The sequence below is a fragment of the Aedes aegypti genome, chromosome 1, assembly GCF_002204515.2.
Source record: "Aedes aegypti strain LVP_AGWG chromosome 1, AaegL5.0 Primary Assembly, whole genome shotgun sequence".
NCBI lineage: Eukaryota > Metazoa > Arthropoda > Insecta > Diptera > Culicidae > Aedes > Aedes aegypti.
Window position 1 is genome coordinate 23233232 of NC_035107.1, and position 14396 is coordinate 23247627.

The 14396-nt window shown below is 37.4% G+C and overlaps 1 protein-coding gene across 5 annotated transcripts in view; it reads right to left on the reverse strand.

Annotated features, from left to right (window-relative positions):
- Window positions 1–7570: 7570 nt before the first annotated feature.
- The window catches only part of LOC5574747 (high mobility group protein DSP1), a 161418-nt gene continuing 154592 nt past the window's right edge, over window positions 7571–14396 (reverse strand). For all 5 annotated transcript variants that reach the window (XM_021839147.1, XM_021839148.1, XM_021839149.1 and 2 more), the window contains exon 6: window positions 7571–11401. In XM_021839147.1, the coding sequence (XP_021694839.1) occupies window positions 11147–11401 (255 nt within the window). In that variant the 3' untranslated portion in view covers window positions 7571–11146. The remainder of the gene's footprint in view (window positions 11402–14396) is intronic.

Below are 14396 nucleotides of genomic sequence, written 5' to 3' on the forward strand. Positions count from 1 at the left end.
CATCATCAATTAACATAAACATAAACTTGAGATTGGAATGTTGGTAAAGGCAAGTACAGTTCCCATTTACAGTTGGGTGTCGTTCATGATCATATGAACGTTCATGATCATGGAAAACATTCCAAATTTATTTACAAAAATGTTTTTCAACTATTCCACAAGTTCTGGAAGAATGCTTCAGGTATTCTATTGATTCTTTCTGGAATACCTTTATGAGCTTTGCCAGGGATACTGTCAGCAATTTTTCAAGAGATGCTGAAATTAATTCCTTCACCAATTTTGTCAAGAGAATCGTAGAGCACTGCAACATTATTACCTCTAGTAATTTTCACATAGATTACTCTGAAAAAATAACAGCGATTATCCTACGAATTTCTCCAGATGGTTTTCCACTGATGCATTCACTGATTTTTACAGTTCCTACGTTGTTTTTTTTTCATTTTTCACATCTTCTTCTTCTTCTTGGCATTAACGTCCCCACTGGGACAGAGCCGGCTACTCACCGTAGTGTTCTAAGCGCACTTCCACAGTTATTAACTGAGAGCTTTCTTTGCCGAAGTTGCCATTTTCGCATTCGTATACCATGTGGCAGATGCGATGATACTTTATGCCCAGGGAAGTCAAGGAAATTTCCATTACGAAAAGATCCTGGACCGACCTGGAATCAAACCCAGACACCTTCAGCATGGCTTTGCTTTGTAGCCGCGGACTCTAACCACTCGGCTAAGGAAGGCCCCATTTTTCACATGGATTCTATAAAAAATCATCCACGATTACTTTTAGAAATTGCTCCGAAAATTTCCTCAGGCCTTATTCCGATGAAATCTTTCATGAACTTTTCCAAGAATTCCTTAAAAAAATCGACCTGGAATACCTCATTAAGTTTCTCCAGAAATTTATCTCAGAATATCTCCTGCATTTCATCAAAATTTTATTGCTGTGGTTCAAACATTTATCTAACAATTTTTCAAATAATATTTCTAAACTCCGTGGATTCTTCAAAATTTCATTGAAAGTTTCAGCTATTCTAACTAGTATTTTTCTAATTGTTCATACTTAAATTTCTTCAGGGAGTCTCTCCGAAATTCTTTAAAAGGTCTTTGTAGGACAATGTTCAGAGATTCGAGGATTTTTTCAGTTATATTAGCATTTTATCAAGAAAATCCTAAGAAGAATTTCATCAAGAATGCAGGAGTTCTTTCAGAGATCCTCGTAGCAGGGTGGCCACCGAACCGGGAAAAACGGGAAAAGCGGGAAAAAGACGGGAATTTGAATACACCGGGAAAAAGATGGGAAAAACCGGGAATTTGAGAAGATCACCGGGAAAATCGTTTTGAACAAATATCATCAAGCTGTAATCTACAAACTAACCTCCAAAATAAGTTATATAAAGCAGTCATATTCAATGATATTGCCAAGAAGTATATTCAATTTTGTACAAATATCTTTCAAACATTTATGATTTAATTTCTACTAAGCTACACCATATTCCTTAAAAATGTTTCACTCTTTTCTTAGCAATGTTTCGAAATATTTTTTGAATTTTTGTTCTCGCACTGTCAGGGCTAATATGTTTTTAACTTTTCTCTAACTTTATTTACTCGCCGTTTCAAATCAAAGTTCAATTACTTATTGCAGATTGGTTTAGCACTCTTTTGTAATTGCTGAATACCACAAATAATCTTGGAAACAAGCCTTTATTTATAAAAGCTTTTAATATGTCACTAGTTATCTAATCGACAAAGTTTTGAATAAGGGCTCATTTACGATTTTAATTACGATCAAGCTGTTGCAGCTCATATAAAATGTATAGAATATCCATACAAAAAGCATTACGAGAGGGTGGGTGGGTGCATGTCAAAAATGATAATTTTGCTGTTATTAAAATTATGAGTGAGCCCTAAGTAAGTGCTTCTACATGTGTTTCATCCATACCTTGAAATTATTTGCTTTAGAGAACCCTGTTTTATGAAGAAAATTCAAATGATTAAAAATAATTTCAATTAAGGTAAGGAACTGTGGGAACTGATAGGCGTATTTTCCGGGACGAAATAAACGGAGAGACGGATTAGAATATATAACGCGTGTTTATTTTTCTGGTCTTAGCAAAAACTAAATCAAACATGGCCGCGCTTACGTTTGCGATTCCTACTCTTCAGGGTGGTATTCAGGGATGCACGCAGTGTTGGCAGAGTACGCCACAGAACTACTTGGGCATGTTGATGATTTACTTTGGCAGCTGGAGCTTTTCTCGGCCAAATTATCTGAAATTCAGCATTAAGATGATTATAAACCAAAGCTAAATCTCGAAGCTTCAAGAGCACGAGTCTAGAAAACTAAACAGAGCTATAAGCTGATATTTTGATCGTTTTTATCATCACCAGAATTCAACCTATCCATCCAATTTTCAACGCGTACGCTTGTCAGGTTCTCTAGATCTTAAAACTTGAACTTGAAAAAGCGAAGTTTGGCTTAAACGGCATATTGTTGGTAAATATAATTCAAATAGCATTAAAATTAAACAATATTAATCATCTTTTTCCCATGATGGATAGCTCCAGAACTCCATTGAACGAACGCGAGACAAATCGAATTTGATGAATACTATACTATGCCTTAGTTTTCAAAATAAGATTCTATATAGATTAGAACAATCTAATAGTCAACTTATTGTTCCAATAGTGAAACTATTGATATACAATCAAGTTACTACGGAAACTAAACTAAACAAAATTAACCGATTTCCAAAAAAAATGTTGCAGTGCTTTTCATAGAAACGATTTTTCATATAGAAAAAAAAAAGCCAATTAAAATCGTTGAAAAAAAATATTAAAAACCGAGAAAATTGTGGAAAATATACCGGAAAAAACCGGGTAAAAAGCGGGAATTTCAAAATCGAAATTTGGTGGCCACCCTGTCGTAGGTATTCATCAAGGTATATTAGAACTCACACAGAAATTTTCTTTAGACATTCCACGCGGATTTTTCTCAACATTTCCTTCTAATTCCTTGACATCTCCCTGGAGACATCTCTAGAAGAACGACTAGATTTTTTTAGATTTCTTTGGAAAATAGAATGAATTTTGAATTTTGAAGATTCTCTAAACGGGAATATCGGAGAAAGTCCTAGGGAACGAGCCTCAAATAAACGAACTAGTAAAAAAACTAGGGAAATCAATGGATATGTTTCTTGAGAACATGTGACTTCCTTTGAAAATGTTTCTAAAGGTCTTTGGAGGGATTCCTGATGGAATTACCGAAGTAGTTTCTATGGTTATCCTCAGAAAAACTCCAGATTGAATTCTTGAAGGTATCAAAACCCAAATCCTTGAAAGAATTTCTTATAAAGTTCTTGAAAAATCACAAAACAAACTCCTGGAGAGATCGTTGGAGTAATATGTGAAGGAAATCCGCGGTAAAACGAGCAGTAATACTTGTCGTAATGTCGAGAAACTCCGACAAGTTTAAGATAAAGATATTCTTAAATAAATGTCTGTTCAAATGAGGAACTAAAATTTCATGACGTGGTTCATGTTGTTTTTTTCTTTTTTCAGGCACGAGGTATCTAAAATTCTTATTTCCAAGGCAATCAAATGCTACCAAATGCTATCATCTTGGAAAAATACAAAACGCCCTCTAAAGAAGTTTTGTGGGTGTATCGCTGATGTCCGTAATTCAGAATCCCATTCTAAGGGAAAGGTTTTTCCCTTAAGTTTGAATAGAATATTTTCTTCATATCTGATTTTGATGATTAAAGGCACTTTCAGATCATTTGATTAAAATATTGTTTTTTTTTTGTAGAAATCACATGAAAATCACTAAACTTTTATTTTATTTCTTCTAATGTTGTTTACACGTTTAGAACAAACTGATTAAAATAAAAAAAGCCAACTTTGAAATTAATATTTTTTCTTAATTTAGGTGCTTTGAAGCACTTTAAAAAAAGTAGTGTAGAATGAACTATTCGTTAATCATTTATATATTTTGGAGAATATCTAGAACCTGGAATTGTTTTTCTTTAAACCTGGAAAAACCTGGAAATCTCAGGGAATTTCATTTCTGTAAATGAGTAGACACCCTGCTTTGGCACTACCCTTTCCATCAACATTCCACAACATCCCGTAACATCTATGAGAGGTCGTAGAGTTCTCTGCATCTTTCTTAAGTAGGTGTTCAATCAATCATCCTTTCCCATTCCCCAGCTTTCGCAAGGACGTGGCCAGGACAGCTCTCGATTATTGGAGGATGCGTCAATCTTGTCTAAGAGTTAGAGGTTATTCCCAAATCTCTGACTTTGGTAACGGACGGGAAGGAGGCTACCCTCATACAATTGTCTAGGACTGTACCTGAGACGAGACTCGCGAAGACGGTTTTCTTTTTCTGTGATTGCTGAGTTTTTTTCTTATTCCACTTTGTGTTTATACCAATTATGCGCATGCTGTTCAAATCCTCACATGAACCTCTCAGCAAAAAATGATTGAGTTTGCATCAATTGCATCACATCGAATCATAAATAGCCGTTTGAGTGAAATTTCATGCCAGCAAACGTAGTAGACATTAGAAATAATTTATCTTCTGCTTAGATTTATCAGCAACTTTGGAAAAAAACTGCTCCGCCGACTGAGGTTTTTAATAACAGTTTACTTTGAACACAATACTTTTCACTTTTTCAGCCATAAAAACGGTGGGCTGCATTTGACGTTTCGTGAGAGGGGAATCTGGGCTGCATATGACGTTGATATTTTTCCTCTTCGCTAGTCTCTCTCAGGACTGTACCACCTACGAATTTGTGCGAAATGCTTAATGCTAATGCTAATGCTCTCAAATGCTTGTTAATGAATTTTTCAAAATATTTTTTATTTTTTACACTATGTCATGAGAGTTGTGGCACAGAATATATTTATAAGCATGAACAAAAACCATTTTTTCTTAAAATTTAACACGTTTACTAACATGTCATTTTTTTTTTCAGAGGTGTGCAAGATTTTCATCGTCATCTGTTAGTGATTTGCAAAATTATCATACAAAATGCCACTTTATTGAAACTTATTGAAACAATATCACCGCATCATCATTTTTAAATACATTGTAAAGCATTTCTGATCAAAAAATTGTTTGTAGGTTCAACCCATTATTTTTGAGAATGTTTTGAAAGTTTGCGACTACTTTTCGATACACTCCTTAGTAATCCAGTCACATAGAGTGACAACTGTCGAAAAACTAGAGTGACAGAGCTGAGTCGAGCGATTTTTTCGATCGACAGTGACTCCAGTCGAGTCATTTTGATCGACTCGACTTATAAAATAGACCCCTTAATTTGTCACTTCACTCGAGTCGAGAATTGTCACCTTGCTATACTGCCCATATTCCCATGTTCTATGCTGCCGTTATACGCATAAATGTCCCATGTTCCAAAATATGAAACCGAGAAAAACGAGATTAAAGATTTTTGCACATTTATGCTCCGTATTGGTGAAGGTTATGACAAATTTGAATAATTTCTTCATAATAATATGAGGCAATGGGTGTTTTTTATAGTCAAGAATTGGTTTTTGCGAAAGAATTTTAATTTTGCTATGAAATTCAAAGTGGGACGGTTATGCCTAGAAATACCGCGTTTTGGGGGAATTTCTACGCATAAGAGTCCCACTAATTGTAGCAGACCGATTTTGACCAATCACATTGCTCTTGATGGTTAGTTTGACGAGAGTTTAATACCGAAAATGGAAAATGTGTATTGTAAAGCCTATATTGAGGGTCCAGACGAAGGCTCGTGTGGCATGTAGCAAAGTGAAGCCGTATATGGGTATGTGAATCAATATGGTTATACAGGTTGGTAAATGCTGGGCATGGCGTACCATTGGTACCATGTGTACCTGAAGGAACAAAATAGATCCATTTGAGTGGTTCATAGCCTCCAATTGTAAATGTTCCTGTGCTGAGGCTTGCAGAGCCTGACACAAACCCCCTAGATTTCAGGAAGACCATTCCCCCTAATGTTTGGAGGGCCATAGAGCACAGTTTAACTTAGAGTTTTACTTTGGCACTCGGACGATGATCAGCCGTCGCCCCTGACAATGGTACGCCATGCCAGTATTTACCACCCAAACGAACCATAATGTGTCATTCAATTTTCAATTAGTTGTAGTTTCTTAAAAAAAATCGTTAACATGAATACAACTTCACATCGCACAAAAATACAAGCAACAGAAAAAATGTGATTAAGACGTGAACTCAGAAAACCAGAAATATCAATCCAATATACATGGTCAAGCAAGTTGCTGAAACTAGATAAAATCTTCCGTCGAATGCTTCTGGATGCATCCAATTACATTCAATTTTCAAAAAGTTTCAAGCATTTGTATTTAGGAAAAATTTCGCCTAAATCAATTATTCAGTCTATCCCCTGTACAACAGTCTTAGAACACTATTGTGTGAAACAGGCAGTCAAAGAAAAAAGATGATATAAAACGATTTGACACAGCTCAGTGAATCCTATAAATTAAGTATTTTATTTGCAACTGATTTTGGAAAATACATAGTGGGATATGCGTAGAAATTCAGTAGCGAGACAACAGTGGGACAAATTGACTTGGTATGCTTTTCATAGAGTGTTCGAATAAAGTATATGTTTTTGAATTGTTTTATAATAATATAGGTTAAAATAGACTTTTTGGCTAAAAAAAACTTGAAAATGACAAAAAGTAACATGGGACAATTATGCGTATAACGGCAGTATGGGAGTTCCTATACACATGGGACTGTTATGCGAATATGGGCAGTATACGAGACCGACAATTCTCACCTCACGCCACTCGTAGAATAAACCCAGAATTTAATTGAAAGAGACATCACCGAGCACAAAACTCCACAAATCATTTTCATTCAATATCGTATGAATGGGTCGAAAATTGATGCACTTCCCCTATCACTCGGAAAAATCGATGGAAAATGTAAGAAAGAAATCTTACGATACTATTTGAGAAAAACTTCACAGTAATTTCTGTGGAAATTATTGGAAGTAGTAATGTTGGAATGCAGCATTCCTCGTAAGAATCCATTTTAAAATCGCTGTAAAAGAAATCTGGGAGAATTGGTGGAGTCTCTAAAAGCATTCCAGAACCAATCTCTTGAAGAATTCCTGAAACTTTTCCTCGAGGAATATGAGAAGAAATTCTGAAAAATCTGTAAAATAGTCACGTAAGAATGGATGATGACACTTAATGCTTTGGTTACATGCATTGGTTGCATGATTTCATATGCGATAGAAAAAAAACATCAGGATGTCATCCCACGCTGAAATAAAAACACGCCTTGGATTTTTTAGTTTTTTTTTCAATTAATTTCATTTTATTTTGTCTTCAGTAAAATTACATGTGTTTAACGTACGTACAGTATTACATATACAAAAGAAGGGGGGATCGAGATGTTGTATTTTTTTGCTTCTTCTTTTTGTTGTTTTGTGTTTGTTCCTATGTATGTGTATGTGTCTCCCTTGTGGGGATAGCAAGTGTTTGTGTGTGTGTTGTGTTTTTGTTGAGTTTCTATATTTTTACGTTTGTCTTTCTCGTTTTTTTTTGTTTGTTTGTTTCCTTATGTAATATTGTTCGAGTTTCCCTCCTACTGTCCCTCTCTCAAGTTTGTTAGCTTTCTTTTATTCTGTTTTCCCGTGTCAGCGTCTGTTTATTTTTTAGTTTCTGTTGTTTCTTTTTCCTCTATCAAGTTGATGTTGCTGAGTTTATGTTTTAGTGTTTTTGTTATTTTAAATGTTTTTTTTTCTTTTGTTCAAGTCCTCTATCGGTCGCTAAATATGTTCTGTGTTAATTCTCAAATTGTGTCCGCCGTATTGGTGGTGGTAGTGTAGCCGTACAAGAGCGGATTCTGTCTTTTGCTCACCGTGTTGTTGTAATGGGGTGTGTTGTTTCTCTGTTTGTGTGTTTGAATGAGTGTACTTTTTTTTTAAATACTTATGGGGGGATCATCAACATGCTGGTACTGTGTTGGTGTGGCTTTGCTTTTGTTTGCTCGAGTGCAAGAATCTCCGAGATTCGTTGCGCCATGGCGGGCTTCGTCTCTCGGTTTTATTTTTTGATTCCTCTTTGATCGCATCCCGCTATGTTTACTTTTGTTTTAATTTATCTGGATTTTTATTTTCACTAAAACTTACTTGTTAATTATTTACTTTTCTTTTTTGTTTTGTAATAATTTGTTTATAATGCGTGTTTTCCTTTATTTATAAGTATATTTTTGTTCATTTTTCTGTTTCCAGCGTTCGATCTGTCAAACTCTCAAAGAAAGAAAAAAAAATTAGGTCGGATAGGGTCCCCCGTTGGGGAACCCGGGCTGGCTGAGAAACGCCTATCGGGCATGCTGTATTCGAATATATATACGGACCGGAACCGAATGGGTTACCACTGCTTATGTGTTTGCGTGTAATTGTGAGTTTCTGCTGATGTTGTTGTCTAGGGTATTCTTCATCCGTTTAATATTTACATTGAGAGATAAGTGTGTCCGTGTTAGCTAAACTTACGATCAAACTTGTATCTTATTCAATGCGTTTAATTCACTTATTCTCCTCACGGTTTCTTTTGTTTCAGTTTTAAATCTAACCTTTCGGTTGTTTTCCATCAGAAGTTCCAGTTTTTTTTCCTAGTCCTCATTCTGTTCTACCCGAAAGTCTCTCGCTTGCACTCTTACACTACTAAATAATTTCCTTACTTTTTGTGTATTATTTTCTCTTGTTTTCACAGTGCACTCGTCATGCAGCGAATTTCGCTCCGTCAAAAGACGCTGCCCACAAAAACGCATTCACACGCACACTACTCTCAGCTAATCAGGGTCTCTACTAACTTAACATTAAATTAATCATTAGTTATTCAGTAATAAAAAATAAAGAAAATTCTATCAGCAAAAATAAATCGTCAGAAAATATATGTTTTAAGAGATTTCTCGTCTCGGGAAAATAATAACTAATCATAGTTAATCATTTGTTTAATATGAAAAAAGGAACAGATCGACAACCACTTTCAATCGCGATTGCGACTATTCCTTTCGTTTACTTAATTATTGTTTTCACTACGAAATAACTTCTCTCGCCCCTTTCTACGTTTTATCTCTCGACCTCTTCTCATAATCAACTAACCAGTTGTTTTGTTTTTCTCTTTTTGTTACTTTCTCCCTCCCTTCCGTTTTTCTCTACCAGCTAATGAACTAATCTCTGGGCGCTAATCTAGTACATCATTTTGTCTGATTTTTTTCCATCAATGGATCGCGCAATGCTCACTCACTCACACTCACACTCATTCGTTCGCTCTCACAAACACCTCACTCAAAAATGAAACGAAACAAAACGCTGCTTGCTCTAGATAACAAAAAAAAAAGATGCGCGACTGCGGTTTTGTGTGTTTGTGTGAGTTGAATCACCTACTAAAACTACATCAACGTATGCGTGAGGGCGTGTTTGTAAAAATATATGTGGAAAAAGGGCATGAAGAAAAATGTATGCTCTGCGACAGAAAACGATAGCGTATTATAGGATGATATTGAAGAAGGTCATGCACGGGGGTTTCTTTTGATTAACGTGTGTTGTTGTCGAAGCAACCACCACCAGACCAGTGAACCCACAAGATGATGTGAAGCACGCAGATTTGTTGCGAGAAATTGTAACCCTACCGATGGGATATCAGTGGGAGAATTTGTTTCAGTGTCGACAGCGAGAGCAAAACCGAAGCAGTCGATCGAAGTAGGCATCGTGAAGACGATAAATGTCAGTAGACCATGACACTAATCAATGGCAACATGGAATAACATCGAAGTATGTCAGGATTTTGAAACGCTACATGGTGATCGTGGACACATTGTCATGGTCGCCATGTTGAAACACTTTTTGTCCTTCCCTTAAAAAACGAAACGGATGGAAAACCATGGAATTAAAAAATGTCCCATAAAATGGCGCATTTTGACAATAATTGTAAAATTTTGAGCCACTTAGGTTGCAGTCAACTACACACTGATAAAACAAATGAATTTATTTTTTACTTTCGAATAAACCCGGAAACCAAAAAAAAGCCAAAAACGAATCTCATAAACGACGTAAGCCTCTCTCATGTACTCTTCCGATATTCAATCATTCCGTTCTCATCATCATCAGTTCCGAAGACTCTCTTTCTCCTTCACCGGAGAGATGGATGTGTTTTTTTGTTTTCGTTTTCAATCTTCCCCCACTTTGTATTGAGAAATATTTCCTTCGCTGCTTGTCCGTTTGTTTGTTTTTATGGTAAGTGTGTGTGTTTGTGTTTGCCGGGTTTTGCTTTGAATCTTTTTATTTAATTCGAATTCTGTTACTCTGTGTGGTGGTCTTAAGATTTATGCGTTTTCTCGAAGATTGTCCCTTCGAGTGGATTTTCAGCACCTCACCGCCGTTCACACGTCTTTATGTTTCGTCATGGCAACGCACACCACCACCACCACACTTAGTGGAATGGTGTGAATGCCGATGTGAAGGTAGGTATGGTGGATGTGAAAATTACTGTTAAGGTATACTGTTGTCCCTTAAGATTCGAAAAAACGTTATCTGCGTTAAAGTGATTTCCTAACTGCTATTTTTTCTGTTCTGTGTGAGAAGTCTGCAACCTCGACAATGTTGTTTGGTATTCGCGCTACCAAATGCTTCTTCCTCCTCCGAACCCCGAAAGTACGCACCCTGCCGGTCCCTAACCACTTCTCCCTGCGCTTCCTTCGAAGACGAGAAAAGATCTTAACTCCAAAGCGACAAATGAACGAACGAGAGTGGATCCGGTCATTCGCCGGGCGTTGGTAGTTATTGGTTAGACGAACGCGACGGCGACGTTCGTTCCGAGCCGGAATCGTCCTCTTCCTCATCTTCCTGTGCTCCATCGACACCGTTGCTGTTGTTCTGCTGTTGCTGCTGCGAATGCTTCCTTTCTGCTACATCATCTGGTGGTTTCTTGTGGTTCTGCAGCTGCTGTCGCCGATGATTGATCAAACTGGTGAGCAGAGAAGAGTGCCCACCTTGTGGTTGTTGTTGTTGTTGTTGCTGCTGCTGCTGTTGCTGTTGTTGTTGTTGTTGTCGGTTGCTTAATATCATCGTAAGAAAATATTTATAATACAAATCGAAAGCTTGATTTTACTCGTTATCATCCTCGTCGACGTCATCATCGTCATCGTCGGCGTGGTGTGCCGCCGCTTGGGCTGCCGCTGCTACCGCGGCCTGGGCCGCCAGCTGCTGTTGGACTTGCGCCTGCAGTTGGGCCGCTGCCGCCTGTTGGACGTGCTGTGGCAGGTTCTGGAGGCCGGTTTGCTGCAGTCCACCGAGGTTGAGCGGGGTGCCGCCACCGCCGCCCTGTTCGTTTTTGCATTTTAGCTTGTACTCGGTCATTTCCTGCAATGGGAAGGAGGAAAAATGATGTTAGGTTGAGGAGTGTAAAATTAGGCAGACTATAGTGGGCCGGGATGATACAAAATTTAATGGAACCATAATTGATTTTAACTCACGAATGAATCATCTGCTTTTACAAGTCGATTGACTTGAGAAATGCAATTATCATCAATTCAATTCGAGACCATGATACTTAGTCTACGAGTGGAGCTACCATAGGTGAGACATCTCGATCTCACCTATCAAGGGATAACTTACGACTCGAATGCTATGAATACTCGTTTCGTCCAAATCAATTCTGCGCAGCTCGTTATATGAGACCAATGGGCTCATTCTATGAGACCAACTTATCTCACCTCACTCTACTTGTAGAATAAGCCCATTAGAATTTATGTTCTGTGAGACGAGTTAGCTGTTAGTGAGAACACTGGACTCAAATGAGGTGAGCGTATGAGGTTTGTTCTTCTAGTGAGATGAGATAAAATGGGTCGGTCTTATGAACATGAGAAACCTAGATTCAAATTGGGTGATCCATCATTCGGTTTAAATTGTGAGTTACCCCATCCTAGTTGAGATTTGACAGTATATGAGTTAAAGATTTCTCACCATGTTGTGCACCGCTAGAGATCTTCACTTGTGAGTAGCTTGAGTTTCAACAGCTCTGACTCGAACGACAATTGAGAAAACTCCCCTCGAGTGAGATGTTGTTTCACCCCACTCGTACACTTGACCAGAGTGTTGAGAAGCAAACGTGGAGTTACTTCTTTCATATTGAGTATCACTGGGCTCTACGCGAATGAAGAGAGACACCGATTGAGCTGAGCAGTCTGATCAAACTCCACTCACAGAATAAGCATTTTTATATAGGGCTATGAACTAAATAAAATGAGGCATCTCGGTCTCGCAAAGAAAAGGTAAAATATTATGAAAATCATTCAAACATGCTCTCCCACTTCGTTATGCCCTGTCCATAGGTGATGGGATTGACGGTGATTCATCAAGTGATTACATATTGTTGATATTGTGAAAAATTACTCTAATGCTAATATATTGATCGCGAAAATTTATCGTAACTATAACTTATAAAATGTAAGCTAGTCTAATAGTTTTAAGTTAAATAATGACATGTGTTTCAATGTTTAAATATATTTTACACTTGATTTATCACACCTTCAGCATGAGTTTAGTTACTGTCGCATGATCTAACACCAGATAACTACGCGTAATGCTGGAGGGACCGGCAGGGCCTACTACCAGTCTCTACTAACACGCAAATCACTAACAAGACTGGGAAACCAACGATCACCTTCATCAGTAGCACTATTTCTAATAGTAGTATTAGTTCAATATACATAGATCTTTTTCATTAGACCACGGGGCGCAAGAGTGGGTGCGGGTGGTCTCTGCGTCTCACAGGTCATTGAAAATAGACATTTATGTTAGGTTTACTAACAATGTAGTAATTATTACCTTAGTAATACCGTAAGGTGCCGTAATTCAGCGCATCGCCTAAATCCGCGTAATTGGTCCAAAATTTGCCGAAATTTAAGAAAAATTTTGAAATTTGCCCATACTGCTATTTGTATATGCTGGTAATGCATCATAATTCCAATTATAATTATCATTAACAATAATTTACGATTTTTGAGAAATATTCCAAAATGTTCTGAATTACGGCATTTTACGATATTGCGTTATTTAGTAAGGTAGGTTATAGCGGTATTAGAGATGGTTTAGTGGTGTTGCTAAGCATTTTTGCACTACTTTGTATTTATCACACCAACACTGACGACATTAGCGTTCTTTGAGTGGTATTTCTGTTATGTAGTAGTGACCTCTATCGTTTTTATTCTAACCTTCATAACATAATTACCGTGAGCGTAGTATTGGAAATAACATAGAAGTAGCTTTTGTATTTGTAGTTAAGGTATCATGGTATTGGTTCCCCGCCCTTTGGTTCAGAAAGGGGTATGGGCGCGTTCTGCCATCTCGGTCGAGGCAGATTTCTTGTGTGAACAGGTTACAGCATGGACGTTCTAGGGTTCCAGAATGAAGTGTTGTGCATTTGAAGATGGGATGGGTTCGCGTTCGTGCTTTACTTCTGCTTATCTATAAAGTTATATACAATAACCGACTCTTAGCTTAACTATTTGAATTAACAGTTGCAAATACAATAATCGTTTTGAGCTTACTAACATGTCAACGCGTTAATTTTATCATAATGATCTTTTATTTGCATCGATCGAACCATTCTGAATGGCCGTTGTGAGAATATCACCAAGAACTTCTCACATGCAATAGTGCTGGATTGTCATACATTGAAACATCAAGGTTCTCGCTCTTTCGGATTCATTTTTTGTTGTTTGTCATTAGTTTCAGGGATTGTTATCGTGGGAATCCAAAGAGCGAATTTTGTATGACTTCAATGTACGCCAATGCTGCCATAAGGCATGTAGCAATCACTAACGTTCCTTCTCTCTTTATCCTTGTTTTCATATCTAACCCGCTTCGAGGATTAATTCATCGAAGAGGAAAGGCATCTCTTATCATGGCAGCGTAATGGCCGAGAAAACGTCGGTTTGCGGTCGCATCTCTCCATCCTCGGTTCTGCCCCACGCTCGCCAAATCGATACGCACTTGATTCGCCCACCTAGCTTGCTGCACACGACGCCTTTGTTAAGTATAAAGTTTCTGTAATCATTGAATACTAATTGAAAGGTAAATCAAATGAACTTATTATTTAACTAATAACAAATTTGTTCCACAGAGCGATTTACAAAATACCACACAAAATCCATCCTTTCACATATCCTTAGGCAAAACACTTCACTACCGTTATATGTATGACTGATTCATGTTCTTTCGACCTTGCATCATTCATACGTGTAGGGGAAGTCTAGAGTAAAAGCAAAACTTAAAGAACCTTCTGGTCAAAGATGTTGCGTTGCCTACTTCCAAAACTCCAAATCCCCCGGTGTATTATGGACGGTATGAGTTT